The sequence below is a fragment of the Tasmannia lanceolata genome, unplaced genomic scaffold (genome assembly GCF_043159265.1).
Source record: "Tasmannia lanceolata isolate RefF3 unplaced genomic scaffold, GAP_Taslan_0.1 ptg000015l, whole genome shotgun sequence".
In the NCBI taxonomy this organism is placed as follows: domain Eukaryota; kingdom Viridiplantae; phylum Streptophyta; class Magnoliopsida; order Canellales; family Winteraceae; genus Tasmannia; species Tasmannia lanceolata.
This window is the reverse complement of record NW_027518692.1, coordinates 50,711,086-50,730,801: the sequence shown is the minus strand read 5'-3', so window position 1 is coordinate 50,730,801 and position 19,716 is coordinate 50,711,086. Positions and strand designations below refer to the sequence as shown.

The 19,716-nt window shown below is 36.6% G+C and overlaps 1 protein-coding gene across 7 annotated transcripts; it reads left to right on the top strand.

The window, feature by feature from the left end:
* Positions 1-366: 366 nt before the first annotated feature.
* Positions 367-19,220, top strand: AT-HF (HIS HF). Of its 7 annotated transcripts, XM_077396711.1 has the most exons (21): positions 367-514; positions 1,771-1,869; positions 2,487-2,737; positions 2,809-2,891; positions 3,191-3,285; positions 4,180-4,283; positions 6,421-6,590; positions 6,686-6,800; positions 9,300-9,358; positions 9,458-9,496; positions 9,682-9,780; positions 10,400-10,462; positions 10,547-10,609; positions 10,688-10,770; positions 12,654-12,762; positions 12,852-12,905; positions 14,498-14,585; positions 14,740-14,777; positions 16,584-16,689; positions 17,858-18,024; positions 18,657-19,220. In XM_077396711.1, the coding sequence occupies exons 3-21, from the start codon at positions 2,581-2,583 to the stop codon at positions 18,729-18,731; spliced, it is 1,767 nt and encodes a 588-aa protein (XP_077252826.1). In that variant the 5' UTR covers positions 367-514; positions 1,771-1,869; positions 2,487-2,580; the 3' UTR covers positions 18,732-19,220. The 7 variants fall into 7 exon arrangements, with proteins under 7 accessions (XP_077252826.1, XP_077252823.1, XP_077252824.1 ...); XM_077396708.1 differs by lacking the exon at positions 10,547-10,609 and having other exon boundaries at positions 9,461-9,496; positions 10,400-10,546; XM_077396709.1 differs by lacking the exon at positions 10,547-10,609.
* The last annotated feature ends 496 nt before the right edge of the window (positions 19,221-19,716 follow it).

Below are 19,716 nucleotides of genomic sequence, written 5' to 3'. Positions count from 1 at the left end.
TTTTTCAACTCACGTCTGAGGAGCGAAACCCTAGCCGCTCCTCTTCATAGGGTAAACAAGTGGTAAACCCTAGCCGCTCCTCTTCATATAATGCTCATTTGGGTTATGTTTACACTTGTATTTTCTATTCAGCCCCAGGTGAATTAGAACCCAACTTGACCCAACCCGGCCCAAGTTAAACTCAGACATTTATCTTAAAAAATGGGACTGGGTCGGGTTATAGACTTATGCTCTGTTCTCTTACGCTGGTTTCTGCAGAAACCAGCCTTATTTTCCAGGGAACCAAAAAAATAACGTGTTCTTTTGACTTTCCTCGAAAACTTTTTTTCAAACGTGGAAAATAAAATTTATTACGTGGAAAATGGTTTCCCTCGACTTTTCTTCACTTGAGTTTCCGATATAAACTATCGGAAACCTAGCTAGGTTTCCCTTACCTTTCCGCGAGAAGAAGAAGAAGCTGATCGTCGCCTCCATCGTCTCTCCACATCTTCCATTTCAGCCATTCCCAAACCAGGTATTCTCTCTCTCTCTCTCCACAGCCTTCGTTGATGGCAGCAAAGAACATGTGAGAAGGGACTCCTAATGGCAGAAATAGGTGTTAATGGAGAAGATTTAGATGATCTGTCAATGGCGTAAATGGGGTTTTTTTCAAACATGAAAGGCAAAGAAGGCTGTGGAGAAGGGACTCCTAATGGCGTAAATGGGGTTTTTATCCCGTCTTTATTTTAGTTTTTCCTTTTTATTTCTTACACTATTCTGGTTTGATTTTTCCTTTCCATGGCACATCTAATCCGCTTTCTGAAAGCCGTGCTTCTAATCTGCTCGAAATATATGGCTTTTACTGTGATGTCGTGAAATCTTGATTTTTTTCTTGATTTTATGGGGTTTCTTACTCGTTTCTTATTTAATCTATGGAAGTTGCTTCATTCAAGTTGCTCTCTATTGTTTGATTTTCTGAAATACTAGATTCGATATGCTGTAATTTTAGGGTTTTTGTTTTATCCCTTATTTTTTGCACTTGTAAAGCTCTTGATACTTACCAACTCTTTTGGCTTGCATAGGAGGACTAAATTTTTTAGATCTTTTTCTTTCAGTTAAGATGCTAAAAAGGTTATTCTCTTTTCGATTTTCTGTTTCTATCTGTAGGGTTTTCTATCTTCTATGAATGTTTGTAAGGTTCTCAAAGATGAAATGATCTTGTATTATCTGTACTGTATTGATTTCGTTGTGATTATGAATTATCATCTGGTTTTTTTTTTTTTTTGCATAGTTTCAAAACTCCCCTGCATCATCATGGATTCCCCCAACATGACCCTCTTATAACTCTATCGCGGTATTGTCCGAGTAGATCTAATCAAATTTATAGCCTTTATGCAGATAAACTGAATTATTGGATAAAAATGGGAAATATATATTATAAAGTGATCAGCATAAGGTTGTTGTGCTCAGTAATTAATGCATGCTATGAGAAGAAATGACTAGTTTTGTTCTTAATATCCATTGCATTGTCATAATATGTAATAAAAATTGAGTAGTCTTGAAAATTGGTCCCTCATTTTTTTGACTCAGCTGAGTTGGTTACACTTGGCAAGATTCTGTATTATATCAGAAATTGGACTCAGCTGAGTTGGTTTCATTTTTTTCCTTTTTTTTTATTGCTACATCCATGTTCTTGATGTTGATTTTACTGTTTGATTTTTCTGATTATTATTCGTCTCTCTTATTTTCTTTATAATAATCGATTTTTTTCCCCTTTTCAATTGTTGTTAGATCTGAGATGAGTTTGGGTATTTAAGAAGCTGAACTCACCTGGTTTTGCTACACAAGAAAATCTAGTTTCTGCTCCTATTTTGTAGATCTATACCCAAGGTAATGCTGATCCCAAATTCTCATCGTCTTCTTTTCTTTTTGGACTTACATAAACATGTGGTTGTTGGATGGTTCTGGATGTGGACTTCATTTGGACATGATCCTTTTTTTTGGTTGGCTTGTCTGTTTTTTTTGGTGAACATGTTTATGTACTATTTTTGTTAGTTGGTTTGGACTTATAGATGTAAGGACTTGGCTTGGTCTTTTTGTTATGCGATATTACGGTCTGCTTCTTCTTGGCAACTATATATTTGTGACAATTTTTTGTCAAGTCTATGTTGGTTGCCTGATTTATATCTTGGCAGCTCTATATTTCTGACAATTTGATTGGCATTGTTATTGTTCAACTTCTGTTTGTCATGGTTTTCTTATTTTGATTGACTTCAGAGGGTTAGACCCACTTATTTTAGACTAGATTCTATGTTGGCATCATTCTGCATATCAGTTTGTCACAGTTTCTATTTAACAGGTTTCTATTGAGTTTCCCTGCAACGAAACGCATATTTCTGTAGTTTCTGTTAGTTTCTGTGAGGTTTCTGTGAGGTTTCTGTGCAACGAAACGCTCATCTGACAGGTTTCTTTTCCTTCACTTTCCTTTCTGCCACATCAGTTTATAGTCGGGTCGATAAAAAGGGTTCCGAGTTTTAACAAAAGAAGAGGAAAGTGTGGTTAAAACGAGCGAGAGGGAGAGAAAGAAGTGTGTCCGGTAAAATGGAGGCGGCTCCGATTTCTTCTAGGTCAATCATCTCTCCAACTCCTTCGTACTCTTCTACTCCTCTTTTCTCTCTACGCCATGAAAGCTGCAGAATAAACCTCAAGCTTCAATCTAAGCATTTCTCTGTCCACGCTTCTTCCAACTCAGATTCTGGTATGCATCCTTAATCCTTTTTCTTTTATTCATTTATTTTTCCCTTATATTGTTTAATTTTTTCAATTTAGTGGTTACTCTTCTGGATTATGGGGCTGGAAATGTTCGAAGCGTGAGGAATGCTATTCGCTTTCTCGGTTACGATACCAAAGATGTCAGTTTCCCTCTCTACTTCCCTTTGTTTTCTGTTCTTCGAATTTGTGTTATATTAGTAAATTCGTTTAATTTTTCCTTTCTACTTACCACAGAAAGGAAATGAAATATTGGGCTCTCTAGTGATTGTTAATTTTTCAGAGATAAATAAATTTAAAATCCTTATTACCCCCCATACCAATTTTTCTTTCTAAGGTGCAATTTTATATTCCTATTCGATCTTTTCATGTTTTAAAACTATCTGGGTGACCTTACAAATCATGCTTTATATTGACATGTTGAATAAATTTCCCTTTCCAGGTACAAAAGCCAGAAGACATTGTCAATGCAAATCGTCTCATTTTTCCCGGGGTTGGGGCCTTTGCACCAGCAATGAATGTGCTGAATCTGAGTGGGTAATTTCTCTACAAACTGTCATTCAGTATTTGTTACATAATTTTTAGTGGTAGTAGTATTATGCTATTTGTATTTAGCATAGCATCACTACCAAGGTTTGAAAACACTCCCAAAGAAAAAGACGTTTTGTTTTACAAGCTTAAAACTGTCCAAAATACTCCAAAGGAACAATACTTATCCCTTCTTAGTACTCCTAAAACCGTTGTTTGATCTCAACCATAGGTCACTCTTATCTCCTAAAATATCTCCGTTTGGGAAACCCTATGAAACCATAATTCCCATTTTGTTTTTGTTCTTACAATCATAAAATCCAATAAAATCCAAGGGGTCTTGATCTCTTTTTGAAAACTCAAGTTTTTGTTTAACTATAGGGAGGGGAGCACAACTCATCATCCTTCTTAACCACCAACTTGTCTGACCAAGCCCAATTTAAGCAAATATAATAAATTGTAGTAGACTCCTCTTATTAACAAGTTGTACTACTAATAAGTAATAGAAGGGTCTACTTAATTGTCATAACTGAATCTTTTAAAAATTCCTAAAATAATACAATACTGCTGATTTAAAAAAAAATAAAATAAAAAATCCAATTTTAAAAGAAAACCTACTATGTTTACATGAGCAGCCCCTTTTAAACTTTGTGAACCCTTATGGTCAACTTGTAACTTGTAAGAGGTTGTAATGAGGGATTAAGATGGCTTATGATACTTTAGAGCAAGTGCAACTTGCATGAATACATAAGATATACTGCTATTGGATCAACACCGATGCAATACTGATTTAACTGTTTATTTTTAATGTATTTTATAGCTCATCATGTTTATTTTCATGATAATAAATCTTCAATTATGTTAGCATGTTGCTTAATTTCTTTCCCAATGTTTGATTTGCAGGATGGCTGAAGCACTCTGTACTTACATAGAAAGCGATCGTCCTTTTCTAGGCATTTGTCTTGGGCTCCAGCTACTTTTTGAGTCTAGTGAAGAGAATGGACCAGGTAAATGTTAGCCATTTGCTTTCTAATTCATCATTTTTCCTACGATCAGTTGTCCTGGTGGGTATGCATTCTTCTGTGATGCAATTCACCAAACCTTGTTTTCCTTGCATTGTAGCGGATGGGCATGCCACATTTAGGATATGCAGCCCATGCATACTATCAGTGTATCACCCCAATGATGCTGTTTGGTGGAACATCAAACGCATGAACCTTGATGGACATTAAACACCTGCCGATGCAAAGTGATAGGTGTCACTGTGTCACTTTGCATTCATTTTGGATAACTCAAGGTTCAAAGCACAATTGACTTAATCCTTTTCAAAATGCATATCCAAGACTGAATTTTTTGATAAAATATATATTAGTGTAATTGTTAATTTCTCTTCCTGTCCGATACATCAATGCACTTGTCTTGCTTGTTGTCAAGCTTCGAAGAGTTCTGTCCCTTTTTTCTTTTACATTTTAGTAAGTAATGAATAGTTTATTAATATAAAATTAGAGAAGCATCACAATATTTTATTAGTATAAGCAAAGTGAACCATTTCAATAGGATCAAAACTTGCTCAGTAATCAATTATAATCTTGTTACACACTCCCTAGCTAATGACACACTCAGATGCTGCTATATTTACTAAAATAGAGCAATGCATTAAAAAAAGATTCCATTTAACAAAAAGACATGTGAGAAATTTTGTGGCCTGGTTGGAAAATTGTACGAAAAAATTAGTTCATTTTATCCTAAAAAGTACAACTTTTCTCCTTTATTGCATGCCTACTTCTTCTTCTTCTTCTTCTCTCACTCTCTTTGGATTCAGGTTAGAAGCTTGCTGGCTTTTTTATTATCATTGTTGGTGTGTGGGTTTGATGCATCGAAAAACCCTCTTCTCATAAGATCTCGGGGAGTCGGCATGTTGATTGCCTTAACCGACGATCCATGTGTGTCTCCCCTTTTCATGGATGTTCGTCCTTTTTCTTTTGGTGTAAAATCCATGTTTCATGAATCATGGGATTTCATCAGCCGTAAGACTGGCGATTTTCTATCATCTGGCCAACCACGGGTTCACCCCCCGATTTCTCTCTGGCGTCATGTCGGATTTGTGGTACCAGGTCTAATGTTCAATTGCCGTCAAGTTAAGAACTACTTTTGGTTGTTTGTAGTAAGATGATACAATTATTATTCTTCGATTGCCCGTGAGGAAGCACTTGTGATTTGGCTGCTACATGGCCGCACCAAAGCAATTGTCACTTTCATTTTTGGGCTATGTGTGTGCTTCTCATGCTTAATTTAAGATCTCCTTTTTTAAAGTCTCTGGCTGGCGAAAACTGGGCCTTATTGGACTGTGTACATAATGTGGGTCCCACTAAGATTGAAACTTGATCGGGCAATTAACGTCCACATAGATTTTGGCGCTTTATTGGATAGTTAAGGTTGCTAAATAATTCAAGGTGGGGCCTGGCATGTAGAATGTGGGTCTTTGCGTTCCATAGCTAAGCTCCATGATATTTCTTTGGAAAATGCATGGTATTATATGTAAGGGGAACCTGTTTGTGTCTATCCATGTATCTTCATTGGCATCCTAAGTTCCAAACACATCATAAAGTATCTGGCACCTTGTTGGCTTCCTTCAAACCGTGTGGAGAGGAATCAATACCTTTAGTAAAATCTAAGATCCAAATGATAATGCGTGAAGACCTTTTAGAGGAATCAACTGCCACTTATTTAAGATCCCAATGATAACTGGGGAGCCAATGACTTTGTAGTTTGTTAAATTGCTCGTGTTACTGATGACGTGCACGAGTGTTTCAAACTATTACCTCCAACCAATTTCTGAATGTAATGTTGTTACTATAGTGAATTGATGAAAAATAGAAATTGTTTCTATGATGAACACGCCACGATTGAAATTGCACTGCAATTAGATTTTGGATGGGTAAGTTATTCCAAAATATTTTGATGGTCCGTTTTCCTATACAGTATATCTGTATCAACTGCTTCCGTCATCGATGCCATCTTTCTATGGTGCCACCCCAATGAATGATGTTTGGTGCTCTTACTTCTAGTCTTTTTTTTAAAACATATTTTTGATTTCTTGTCTTGCTAAAAATTAAATTGACTGTTACTTTATATGCATCCCAGTAAAAGGTCTTGGTCTGATACCTGGTGTGGTTGGACGTTTTGACTCATCTAATGGTCTCAGAGTACCTCATATTGGCTGGAATGCTGTGAAAGTCCCAAAGGATTCGGGAATTTTGGATGACATTGGGGGCAACCATGTCTACTTTGTTCATTCGTACAGAGCAGTGCCTGTGTGCTTCTTATCGCTGTGGTATCATTGCTTTTGTCACTTATTTTGACTTGCACGTATATGCCGTACTAAATTTATTTCTACATGTTTTGGCAGTCAGAAGCTAACAAAGAATGGATCTCGTCAACTTGTAACTATGGTGAGGATTTTATCGCTTCTATTAAAAGGGGAAATGTACATGCAGTCCAGTTTCACCCAGAGAAGAGCGGATGTAAGAAATGGTTTGCTATTAATGATCCTCCTTGATAATTTCTGTACATGTACATCAGTCATGTGGAGGGTTAGTCTAAGGACCTCAATTTTTTCAGACGGCTAAGATTTCTTCTCAATTATGTGATTGCCACAACTCAACATGTAATAATCTGTTATAGTGAGTTACTTCAATAATCTATGGATACTCAATAGTCCCCCATGACTAATACAAAATAGATTCTAACATAGTTGCCGGAAACTCCTTGGGCGGGTGGGAAACCCGTTTCCCATAAAATGCGTTTCTCGCGGCTGGGAAACGCGTTTCTCGCGGTTGGGAAACTCGTTTCCCCTAAAATGAGGGAAACACGTTTCGGAAACGTTTCCAAAATATGACACAAAATTGAAGAAATGTTTCTGAAACACATGGGAAACATATGGAAAACTTATGTAAATAATGTGTAAACGCGTGATAAACGTATGCAACACTCGTAGAAAGTGCATATGAAACGTGTGTGGAACTTACGAAAATCATTTTGGAAAAAACACATCATTTCCTAAGACATTTCTTGTACGATTTTCTATTGTTTCTCGTTTCTCGTTTCCCCTGTATTTTTTTTTATGCGTTTCATGTTTCCGTTTCACGTTTCGTTTCCCACCCTCGTAACTATGGATTCTAACACTTCATCATTTCAAAAAATATATATATATATTTATATACTATATAGCAGAAGAGAAAAAGGAGAGAATTATTAGAATTTCTCCCAAAATTCTATGAGAATTACACATCACTTTTTTTGACTTTTTTTAACAAAGGCACCCATTCAACCCACATATTTTCAATCCTACCCCCTCCTTTATGCTCTTTAACAAAGGCACCCATTAAAGCCACATAATTTCAATCCTACCCCCCTCCTTTATGCTTTTTTAATTATGGAAACCTCTATAGATTGGAGGGCTAGGATTAACCTATGGAAATGATTTTACGGGCACAACCTATTGATGTTGTGTTCCATCACATGGACGGTTTGGATCAACCTATGATGTGGTCCGTACAGTTCTTTGTCGGCCCGTGCATCGCACGGGTTTTTTTACTAGTATATACTATATAGCAGAAGAGAAAAGGAGAGAATTATTTGAATTTCTCCCAAAATTCTATGAGAATTACAAATCACTTTTTTTGACTTTTTTTAACAAAGGCACCCATTCAACCCACATATTTTCAATCCGACCCCCTCCTTTATGCTTTTTAACAAAGGCACCCATGGAAGCCATATAATTTCAATCCTACCCCCCTCCTTTATGATTTTTTAATTATGGAAACCTCTATAGATTGGAGGGCTAGGATCAACCTGTGGAAATGATCTTACGGGCACTACCTATTGAGTATTGATGGTGTGTTCCATCACATGGATGGTTTGGATCAACCGATGATGTGGTCCGTACAGTTCTTTGTCGGCCCGTGCATCGCACGGGGTTTTTTACTAGTGTGTGTGTGTGTACACTAACACTTAAAGCATCATTAAGCACTATGAGACTCACTGAACAATACCTAAAAACCTGAAACTAACATGTTTGTGCAGTTATATTGTCATAAGTGGTAGCTTATATCAAAACATAGAGAGTAGTAGTAGAATATATCAAAACATAGAGAGCATAGTAGTTACCTATAATTAGCATACATATACTACAGCCGAGCAAAGAAAGAGGTAAATTAGGATTTTATCTGAATATGTCTTGAGAGTTTGCCCGTGACTTACCTTTATTTCCTCCCTACCCTGTGCCTTTGTGGTCTGTTTGTAAATAAGCTAATATCGTTTTGACATAAATTTACCATCTTAAAAATTATTATTTCTGGCCGAAATTTCGGAATAATACTATTTTTTTTTTAAAATCAACCGAAATTTGGTAAACCCGAAATTTCGGTTTCGATTACAACAGAAATCACAAATTTCGGATTTTGGCTGAAATTTAAAACCATGGTTGCAATACACACTGAAGTTGTTTACTAAATTATTTCTCTAAGGCTCTGTTCACTTGTTTTCCCGGGAAAGGAAAAGAAACCTGGGAATCTGACGTGGCATTAAGAAAAGAAACCAGGGAATCTGTGCAGGAAAAGATTTCCCTGGATTGTTTATGGACTGTTCACTTGCGCATGAAAAGGTTTCCAGGGAAACTGCTTGCCCTTCTTTTTGCACTAGTTTTCCAGGGAAACGAAATCCGTGTGTTTTTTTGTTGTAAATGAAATCCCTAAAGGCGGGGGGGAGGGGATGGGCTTTTCCATGTCATTTTTTGACTTATTGCAGAAATTCCACATGTGTAATTCTATTTTCCTTGGAAAGCAAGTGAACACCAGAATTCTGTCTTGTCAAGGAAAAAAGAGGTTGTTTTCCAGGGATTTGCTTTCCAGGGAACGCAAGTGAACAGAGCCTAAAGGGAAGTAGTATAACCTTCACAAATCTTTCAGTTTTTTTCCCTTAATGATCATGCATTGTTGTATATCACATGCATGAATGAACAGATGCTGGGCTTTCGGTATTGAGAAGGTTCTTGGATTCTCCAAATTCTTATTCAGCGAAGGTAGGCTTTAAACTTTCGAGCATCTGCAACTGCCATATTTTATTGTGTTCCCTATTGGTTAGATTATCTAATCATCTCATAGTTTCCTGCAAAATACAGAAGTCAACTCAAGGGAAAGCATCAAAACTGGCGAAAAGAGTAAGAGTTGTGTCTAAATATATGGATGCTTGTAGCTTTTTTGTTCTCTTCTGTCAATTTTTATTATTTATTTTCCTCTCATGATCCTTTAGATTGTTTCTGTGTATATCCTGTCTATTGATGTCTATCTTGCATTGAGGTTTACTATATTCTTGTGATATTTGATATTATTTCTGTTATTCCAGGTCATTGCATGCCTTGATGTGAGGACAAATGATAAAGGAGACCTTGTTGTAACCAAGGGAGACCAATACGATGTGAGGGAACACACAAAGGAGAATGAGGTATAACAAAGTGTAGCTTGTTTTATACCAGGATTTCAACATTGTGTAATTTATATGTTACTTTTCATGGAATGAGTGTTACAAATAAGTAGTGAAAGTTGGTGAAAAATACCAAATACCCAGGGTTGCTGGACCAGTTCAGTCCAAAAATGGAATTTTCTTCACTGATTGTCTCACCTTGAAAATTGAGGAAATATCACAGTTTTGCAGTATAGATTATAGACAAGAGAACACGGCCATACATGGAAATGCTTGTTGACTAATAACTCTAAAGAGCATTTTACATAACTACTACTTGATGATTGTGTTCTGAAGTAAAAAACTGCTTATTGGGGCTGGTTGACCAGTTCAGTATAGTCCTGGATTTCCAATGGCTTAGTTCATACCCCTATTTGTGATTTTTTCTCCTCGGCTTTGGAGCATTTTCTCTAATAAAAAATGTATGTATACATATACATTTTTTATTAGAGAACAAACAACATACTGTTTAGATTAAGTGTTGATTTTGATTTTTTTTTCATAATATTTGTAATTTTATCCCCATATGTTAATTTTTACTTCGTTGTTTTTTTTCTTAAATTTTGTTGGTTGTTTCCAAACTAGTTTTTGTTTTTTGAAGGTAAGAAACCTTGGGAAGCCAGTGGAGCTTGCAAGACAATATTATAAAGATGGGGCAGATGAGGCATATTTCTTACTCCTCTGTAGTTCTAGATACTTTAGGCTGAAATTTAGATTTGACAATTCCAGTGTCAAACTTCCGTTGCAGGTTAGCTTTCTGAACATAACAGGCTTCCGGGACTTCCCTTTGGGTGATTTGCCAATGTTGAAGGTCTGTCATTTAGTTCATAAACTTATATTCACTATCTGACTCTGACATCACCGTAACTATTTAACATAATTCTTGTAGGTTTTACGGTATACGTCGGAAAATGTCTTTGTACCACTAACAGTTGGTGGTGGCATAAGAGACTTCACAGATGGAAATGGGAGGTATAGTTTTAGTGATTCTTTGACTGAATTAAAAGTTTAAGGCTTGATTTCCTATATCTTTGGCTTGCTGGATTAAATGTTTAATGGAAAATAGTGCCATTGTTTGTTAGTTGAATGTTAACACAAGGAGGCGAGAAGGCTAGATGTAAAATTTTACATAGTCTTTAAGTGGTTAAAGCAAGAGTAAATCATGATTAGATAGCTTAGAGGTTCCAAAATCTAACACTCAACCGGGTTTGTTAATTAGTGGAACTTTAGTTATGCTAGCATGAACATGAGGAAATTATTGCAAGGCTCTTTCATTCAACCAACATATCTAATCAATCTTTGCCAAAAAGTATTGAATTTTTCTAGCTACCAGCACATTTTTTTTGCTTTTGTTTTCTTCCATGCAGTTTGTTCAGTGTTTTGTTTTAATCTGGTGAAACCCAAAATTTATTAGCAGGAGACTATTTAGAAGGATATACAAAACGTTATCAAACAATAAAAAAGCTTACAAATCTGACATATAAGGTCAAGTCGTAATAGCGGTCTTCTTCATGTGAATAGTTTTCCACATTAAGCGTCCAAGTTTTCGTTTTTATTTGTATGTGAAATATGTCTAAAGACATAGGGAGAAAAAAGCTGTTCTATTTCCTGATATTTTGGAATAGTTCCACCAAGGAGTGGGGAGTTCCTCTTCTGTTCATCACAACAACTTAGCCTTGATCTAACTCATTGACAGAGATACTTGTGATGGAAGAATTTAAACTTCAATTGAGATTTAGAGTTACCAACTGTTCCCGTATAGGTGAAGACAACCTGACCCTCATAGTTTGAAAAGCAATGTTTTCTCTTCGTTATTCCCCCTAAAATTGGGCTTTATACAACCATGGGATGAGCCGTCCATACATATCTTTGTATGATATGCAGGAGATACTCCTACGTAAACACAACCAATCCCATAGTAATTGTTTGCAACTATTCCACGGAGACCTGCTATAACACACACTCAGACCACTCAGACTATTCTCGGATAGTTCTGGTACGCACATCCTTAATTCTGTGGCAACCCTAGTGAATACTATGGCTTCTCTGTCTCCCCAAATGGCAGAAATAAGTAAAGAACATAAAAAAGCAGGATGCATCACTGCTTTTTCAGCTTCATCTGGTCTGCAGCACTTAAAATGAGAAAATAACTACCAGACTTGAATCAAGAAACATTAAACAAGTTGGATGTTATCATATGCTCCAAAGAAGGAGAATGTTTGTCATTTAATAAAAAGGAGTATTAAAGAGAATTACTAGACTTGCATCAAGAAGACATTAAACCGTTTAGATGTTGCCACATGTACCAAAGTAGGAATATGTTTGTCATTTAATAAAGGGAATATTCTTGTCATAAAAAGTGTTATTAATGTGTTGTTGTCCACTTGGCATGATATTTTATTTTATTTTATTCTTTTGGGTGAGGGGGTGGGGTAGGGCTGTTAGTGGCCTCCCTGAAACAAGCGGATCTTCATAACAGCTCTCTCTTTTTTTTTCTTTTTTTGTTCAACTGTTGTCCTCTTTTTATACTGATTGGGATGTATGCATATGCATATCTTTAACTACTACACACCGCATTAGCATCCTTTGGTCTCTTCGGGAATTTAGAAACTTTTCGCTAGTTGGCCTGACTAAGTGGGAAGAAATGAGGCTATATTGCATCTTTAACTTACTGATAGAATGGGAAGTGTTCAAAGGAGAACGGGCTTTTATGTGGAAGTTTTTATTTGATCAGTGCCCTTGACTGGCTTCTTCTTCTAACTTGAACTCCTTTACTAGTATCCAAGTGCAATATATATGATTATGCGTTCACCTTATTTCAGCGACTAACCTTCCATTTCCATATCTTTCCTCAGGCACTATTCTAGCTTGGAAGTTGCATCTGAATATTTCAGGTCTGGTGCTGATAAGATTTCCATTGGAAGTGATGCAGTTTATGCTGCAGAAGCTTATTTAAGAACTGGAGTATGCATAAGTTTTCATGCGATGTGCTTTGATATTTTCTTTGTTTTGACTTGCATTTTTCTAAACCATCTCCAATTTGCTTTTTGAAGGTAAAGACCGGAAACAGTAGCTTAGAGCAGATTTCTCAAGTTTATGGAAATCAGGTAATTTTATTTCTCAGCTGCCCAAGTTTTTCTGTTTTTTAGTTCCTGATTGTACTCAGAATGTTGAAGGGAAAGTTTATAAGACAACTGTGAGGCCAATCATGCTGTACGGCTCAGAATGTTGGGCCACCAAGAAGCAACATGTGCATAAGATGAACGTAGCGGAGATGCGAATGCTTAGATGGATGTGCAGCCACACATGGTTAGATAGAATTAAAAATGAAGACATTCGTAAAAAGGTGGGGGTGGCACCAATTGAGGACAAGATGAGAGAGCACCGCTTAAGATGGTTTGGACATATCCAACGTAGGCCTTTGGATGCTCCGGTGAGAAGAGGCGACTCGTGCCAAATTGGAGTAAAAAGAGGTAGGGGGCAGACCGGAAACAACTTGGGTAGAAAAAGTGAGGGAAGACTTGATAGCTAGGAACATAATAGAGAGCATGACTTTGGATAGGATAGAATGAAAGAAAATGATCCACGTAGAAGAACCCAACTAGAGCCAGGATTAGAGCCGAATAGATTCCTTTTACATTCTTCATGTAATTTTTCTAAAGGATTCATTTAGACGACCCCAACTAGTTTGGGATAAAGGCTTTGTTGAGTTGAGTTGAGTGTAGTTCCTGAATGTGCAAATTTTTTTTTGAATGGTGTTCCTGAATTTGCAATTGCTGCATGTATTAGCAGTAAATCTGAATACACAAACCTGCACTTGGGCTTATTCTAAATTTTGTGAAGGAAATTGTTGCAACTTTGATGCCAAAAAGTGGTTATAGATATTTTCTAAATTTTCTGTGCTAGCTATTAAAAAAAAAAAAAAAAGTTATTTTCTGTGTTACTTTTTGTACTATGCAGGCATGTCCTGTTAAGTAAATATAAAATAATGCTAATTTGTCAACATACAGTTGTTTTAATCGAATGCTGATCCCAATTTTACTGATCTACCCAACCTTCCATTTTCTTTTCCTTGTGCCACTAGGATTTGGGGGCCATTTGGATACGTGGATTTTAGAATTCAGGTTTTAGTTTGAAAGCGGTGTAAAATTCTGGATTTTACAATCCATTATCCTGGATTTTAAGTAAGAAATCCATGTTTTAGGAATCTCTTCCTCATCCTGATATTTCTAAAACCTGGAAACACGAGACGATCTCCTACTCTCTTGAAGGGCGAGAAATCAGAAAACGACGGACGGTTTCCTTCTCTCGTCTCCCATCCGGGATTTTAAGGAAATCCAAGATATTCTAAAATCCACACACCCAAACGGCCCCTAGTGTTTAATGAAGTGTTGAATGAAACGAAGAGTGCCATTGTCGAACAAGCGGATATCATTCCACACACACGCACGCACGCACTATTTGCAGTTATTTGTGCATAACGGCATAATCAAACTGTTGGATTTTAATTATTTGGCTATTGGGTTTATAGCATATGTGAGTTTTCTTAAGGAGCATCTATACTTGTTCTAAAGCATCAAGCCTACAGTCTTGGTAAGCATGGGTGTCATGGGACTGTTGCTATTCTTTTTATTCATATATTTTAAATAGTCTTGGTAAGCATAGCTGAAGCATCTATACGTTTCTCTCTAATTTTTAGGCAGTGGTTGTAAGTATTGATCCCCGGCGAGTGTACCTGATGGATCCTGATGATGTGGAATTCAAAGCTATAAAAGTTACAAAACCAGGTGCTATTGGCTTTTAGCTTCTTGGAGTTCATCATTCTGTTCTGTAGACACTTTACTTCGACTCTTCTTGTCATGTCCATCCAGTTTCCACTCATTCTCAAAATTTCAGTAGGATAAAATTTCATCGCTATCTTACTTCCTACGCTGATTTCAGGTCCATTGGGAGAGGGATATGCCTGGTACCAGTGCACGGTGAGCCTTTCTTCCTAATATTAATGCTTGTTTAGGCACTATTATTTCGGTGACAGAGTTGATTTTTTGAGTAATCTACCATTCTCATTCTGTCATCATCATCCATGTAGTTTTCTGGGTGCAAATCTAGTCATGTTAATTGATGTTGAAGGACGTGTATGGGAATGCAGTACAAAATGTTCAGAATATAGGTAGGCTTAAGTTGGGAAGCGCCTCATTTCCTGACACTGATCCGGATGGATCTAGAGCACATGAAGCTCCACACGTGTCTCTTGATGTGTTTTGTGATTTATTTACCTTCTGCACTGCACCTACTACCTAACCTCAATGATTTAGAACATATATTTGTTATTTTAATTAACTCAACTAATCCTTTGTCCCAAACTAGTTGGGGTCGGCTAATGAATCCTCTAGAAAATTTTCATGAAGAAAGTGAACAGATCTACCTGGTTAAAAAATAAATTTTCATGAAGAAAGTGAATGGCCCGGTTCAAAAATGTTCAGAACATGATTGTTTTTCACTTATGTTATTTTTATTTACGCAAGTGAAAAATAATTGCACTCTGCTATTCCATTCATGTTTTAAAACACACACACACACACACATATTTGTGTGTGTATTATTTATCTGTGTATAGTACTTATGATTACAATAAAAATAATGAAATGGTATAGTGTCCTACCCTAAATATTAATGAATAAATAAATTGCAACATGTATGTCTTATAGCTGATGCTTCTGTTCATGCTGAGACTGAAGTATCAAATGCTTTTTGAAAGATAACTGATGAGTCTGATGTATCAAAATCTGAGATGAAAATGCCATTCCATGGATAGGCCATCTATCTTAATAGTAGCACTTTGTTCTTCAGCTTTTGCTTTGGATGCCTTAACTTTTTCCAAGATGCTGTCCCAGATAAAATGTTATTCCATCCCAATATCTTAACATTGAATGGTCAACCTGGTTGGAAGACACGTGTCATGCACTTCGTTATAGCGGTTCTTGGCCTTTTCATTGTAATGTGTATTTAAATGAGGGTATTTTCGTTGTTTTTTATTATTATTATTATTGAAAAGGAGGGTATTTTCGTTGTTAATGAAGCCATATGTTATTACCTGGCTTATTCACTGAATTTAACTGCAATTTGTGAGATATTTCTTCATAAAAAAAATCTCATAAATTGTAGATGTTTTGAAACATTTGAATCCTGTATTTGTTTGATTTGTGAGTAACAAGCCATCAATTTGTAGGTGTATAATAGTCCATATTTATGTTAATTGCGTACTTGAACTACTTTTATTTGATGTACTCCTAGCTGTACTTTTGATCATGAATTGGCAGATCGTAATTGCAGATATAATTTTTGTTCTTGTGAACTTTACTGTAGTCCAACTGTACTCACATAGTTGTTCAACATCTTCATGGTCACCTTCTAAAGAAAGTCATATCGCTTCCATGCCTTGAGAAAAATTGAGTAGGACTATAGTCCATCAAGTTTCATAGTCTGCCTCTTTCATATCATCAGCATAAGCAATGATTCTAGTACCTTTTGCACCTGTCTTCAAGAGAATGCTCTTATTGCAAAGCATTTCGTTTTATTTTCATTGTTTACTGTACACTTCCTCTCCATCTAAACACTTTTTAGATAGTCCACTTAGTTGGACTGCTTTTGACTTTGTTGTTTGTGATGATTTCTTGTTTATATGATGATAAGCTGTAAAATTTACACATTCTTATGTACAAAGGATGCATTTGTACAGTTCCTTTGCATGTTGAGCACCTCTCTGCTTATTTCTACACAAGCAGGTTAATGGCGGGCGGGAGGGTCGGCCTATTGGAGCTTATGAGCTTGCCAAAGCTGTTGAAGATTTGGGAGCAGGAGAAATATTGCTCAACTGTATTGATTGTGATGGTAAAATGGAGTTCAATTATGAAAATTCATGCTCTACCTATGTTTAATCTGTTCGATTATCAAGTGCCTATTTAAATACTTATTAGGAAACAATCAAAAGCCCCCTTAGTGTTAAGTGTTAACTACAAATTACAGAACTCAATTTCATTGTAGATAGCCGATTAGTGAGAAAGGAAAAATACTTTTAGACAATCACATTCTCATGAATGGTAACAGTCATTTTACAGCATTTACCCAATGCAACGACCCACTTGTCTGGTGTTCAAGTCCATAAATCTGATCCCATCCTAACTTTGAGTTCTTTCCCTTGGTCCCATCATGATTGCTAGCCCGTTAACGGCAAGGGGATGAAAGAGGTGCCTTTTTTGGCTCCTCCAAACCATTGATTGTTTCCAATGATGGTCCATTGGATTAGCTGTCCTGATCACCAAACACATCTTCCATGCGTATGGGGCATCACAAATGTTCTCTTTAATCAAGATGGATCTTGTCAGTCCTTCTCATTGAGAAAATAATTGTAAATGTACCACTATGTCACACAAAATTATTGGTAATTGATCTCGTCTTTCTTTTTTCCCACAACACTGTTTGTACAACAAATGCAGAAAAACTGGTTGATCGACGGTAACTAGGATGAGTGTCCAAACTCCAAATTATCTAAGAATGGTGATTTTTCGTTGTAGTGAAATGATGCGATTAGTGCAGACAAGAAATTTTCAATTTTTCAAATCAACCAAGTATTTGATTGTTCCATCCTTGTGGAGGGAGTTTTTACATTGGTACGAATTCCACTTCTAGTTACTTTTCTAGTTACTAAACATATGTTGTATATTTTACATCTTCTGGAAACACCTCACTTTATCCTTAAGAACCTCTAGGGGGTGTTATTAACACCGTGTGTTACCCCCTTTTATTAGAAGGCACAAGATGTCTTTCGGGTGTATTAAAGTTGTTACTGGTTGCTTTACAGGGTTTTAGAGTTCTGAAGCTCTTTAGGAAATTCTGTTAACTCTTACCTATGTAGGAGTGTTCTGGTATTGAGTAGCATAGTCACAAATATCTATTAACTCTACCTATATTTGCATTCTTTACCTTTGTCGAACTGTTATTTTCAATTTTAGAATAATTTCTGCTCTATCACTAAAAAGCAAGGTTGTTGCTGATGCAGGTCAGGGGCTAGGGTTTGATATCGACCTAATAAAGCTGATTTCAGATGCTGTGACCATCCCTGTAATTGCAAGCAGTGGTGCAGGCACTGTTGAACATTTCTCGGAGGTTTTCAAGAAAACAAGTGCTTCTGCTGCCCTTGCCGCCGGCATTTTCCATCGAAGGGAGGTAATTCTCAGTCAAAATGTACTTTCCGGATCAATAATCTTTATATGGTAATGTTAGTGATCTTAATTTCTATAAAAAGAAAATAATTAGGGGTGCTTTAGGAAATACTTATTGTACTATTTCTCTAAGACATATAAGGGTCATCTGAAGGGATCCTTCATCTATTTTGAGATTTGTTTGTGTTTGCCAAAACTAATATTTCCCCACTGTGATTCTCAAGAAGTGTACGGCACGAGCATACATTCAGGGCATGTTTGGGAACCGTGAAAAATTATTCCATTGAATATTCGAGGGCCCAATTATGAATAATGGGTGGAGGAGAGGGAGAGACCTGAGGGCAGAGGATTGGATGAGAAATCCCTAAAAAACGGTGAAAAAAATACGCTACTTAAAATTGGGATTTTTTTTTCTTGTTTTTGATGGCTTTTCATTCTCCTCACACCCAACCTCTCATGGCTCTCCCTTTCCGATCCTTCTCTAGCAAGTGGCCCCATGAATATACCGTGGAATATTTTTCATGTTTGCCAAACATGCCCTTAGTTTCTGTTTTTCTTTTCTCATTCCGTGGTTAGCAAACAATAGTTGTGTAGATGCAATCACATTGCTAAACTTGTTTCTTTTGTGGTGTGTAGGTATCCATTCAATCTGTGAAAGAGCATTTGTTAGAGGAACATATAGAAGTCAGAATGGGAGGCGTGGTCCATTGATGCAGGTGCATCCCAGCCATTCGACGGTCGAAAGCTTCAAATCAATGATCAGACTATTCATGACCCTCAGATCAACCGCCAGATGACCACGGATCGACAATCAAGTCAGAGATGATTTTAGATCATATTACCTGAAGGCCAATTGTCCCTAGATCATCCATACCGGACGGCTTAACAACCAACCACCCTTGTTTCACAAGGATCCTAAATTATTAGTTTATTTTAGTTTGTTTTATTTGAAAATTTTCCCATTGGCTAGAACTTTGTCTTTTTCTTAGTTTAATTAGGATTTTTAAATTGCTTTGGAGTTGGACTAAGTTTATGATTGAGAGATTTTAGGAATTTTAGAGAAGTTTTAGTAGAATTGTTTTAGTTTGGGTTGAATGTCCAAGGTAAGTGGATCAGAAAACGTCAAGCAAGCATAGACCTCTTGTAAACGAATTAGATGGCTGATTGGTTTTATGAAATAGAATAAAGTTTTTAGGAAAATTTTTCCTTTTATCTTCAAGTTATAAATTAAGAACTCCAGCATGCATTTCTTCTCATCCTTAACAACCAAATCTCCCTGTTAGTCTCACATACAGCCCACCTCTCAAAACCCAGTCGACCAACCACCTTGCACATCCCTTGAGAGTCTTTGTTGCAGCTAACTACCCAATTCATCTCTCTTCTTAACTAATTGATCTATAACCCAATACCTACAACTTCTTGATCATAAAACCAACCAAGTTCCATTCTTGATCCAAGTCCCTTAAACCTTTCTTAATCTTTCATTAAATACTTAGCTTCCATTCTTCTAAACAACTTTTCTTGTTTCTTTAACCTCCCCACCCAACCCGTCTTCCTTCATTAACATAGCTTGAATTACTCAAATTCTATCTGGTAACGACCTTTCCTTAATAAACCAGGTAAAATTTGGGGTTTCCACTAATCTTGGATGATTACAAAGACAATCAATCGGTGCTTTTATATAGCACTTACATAA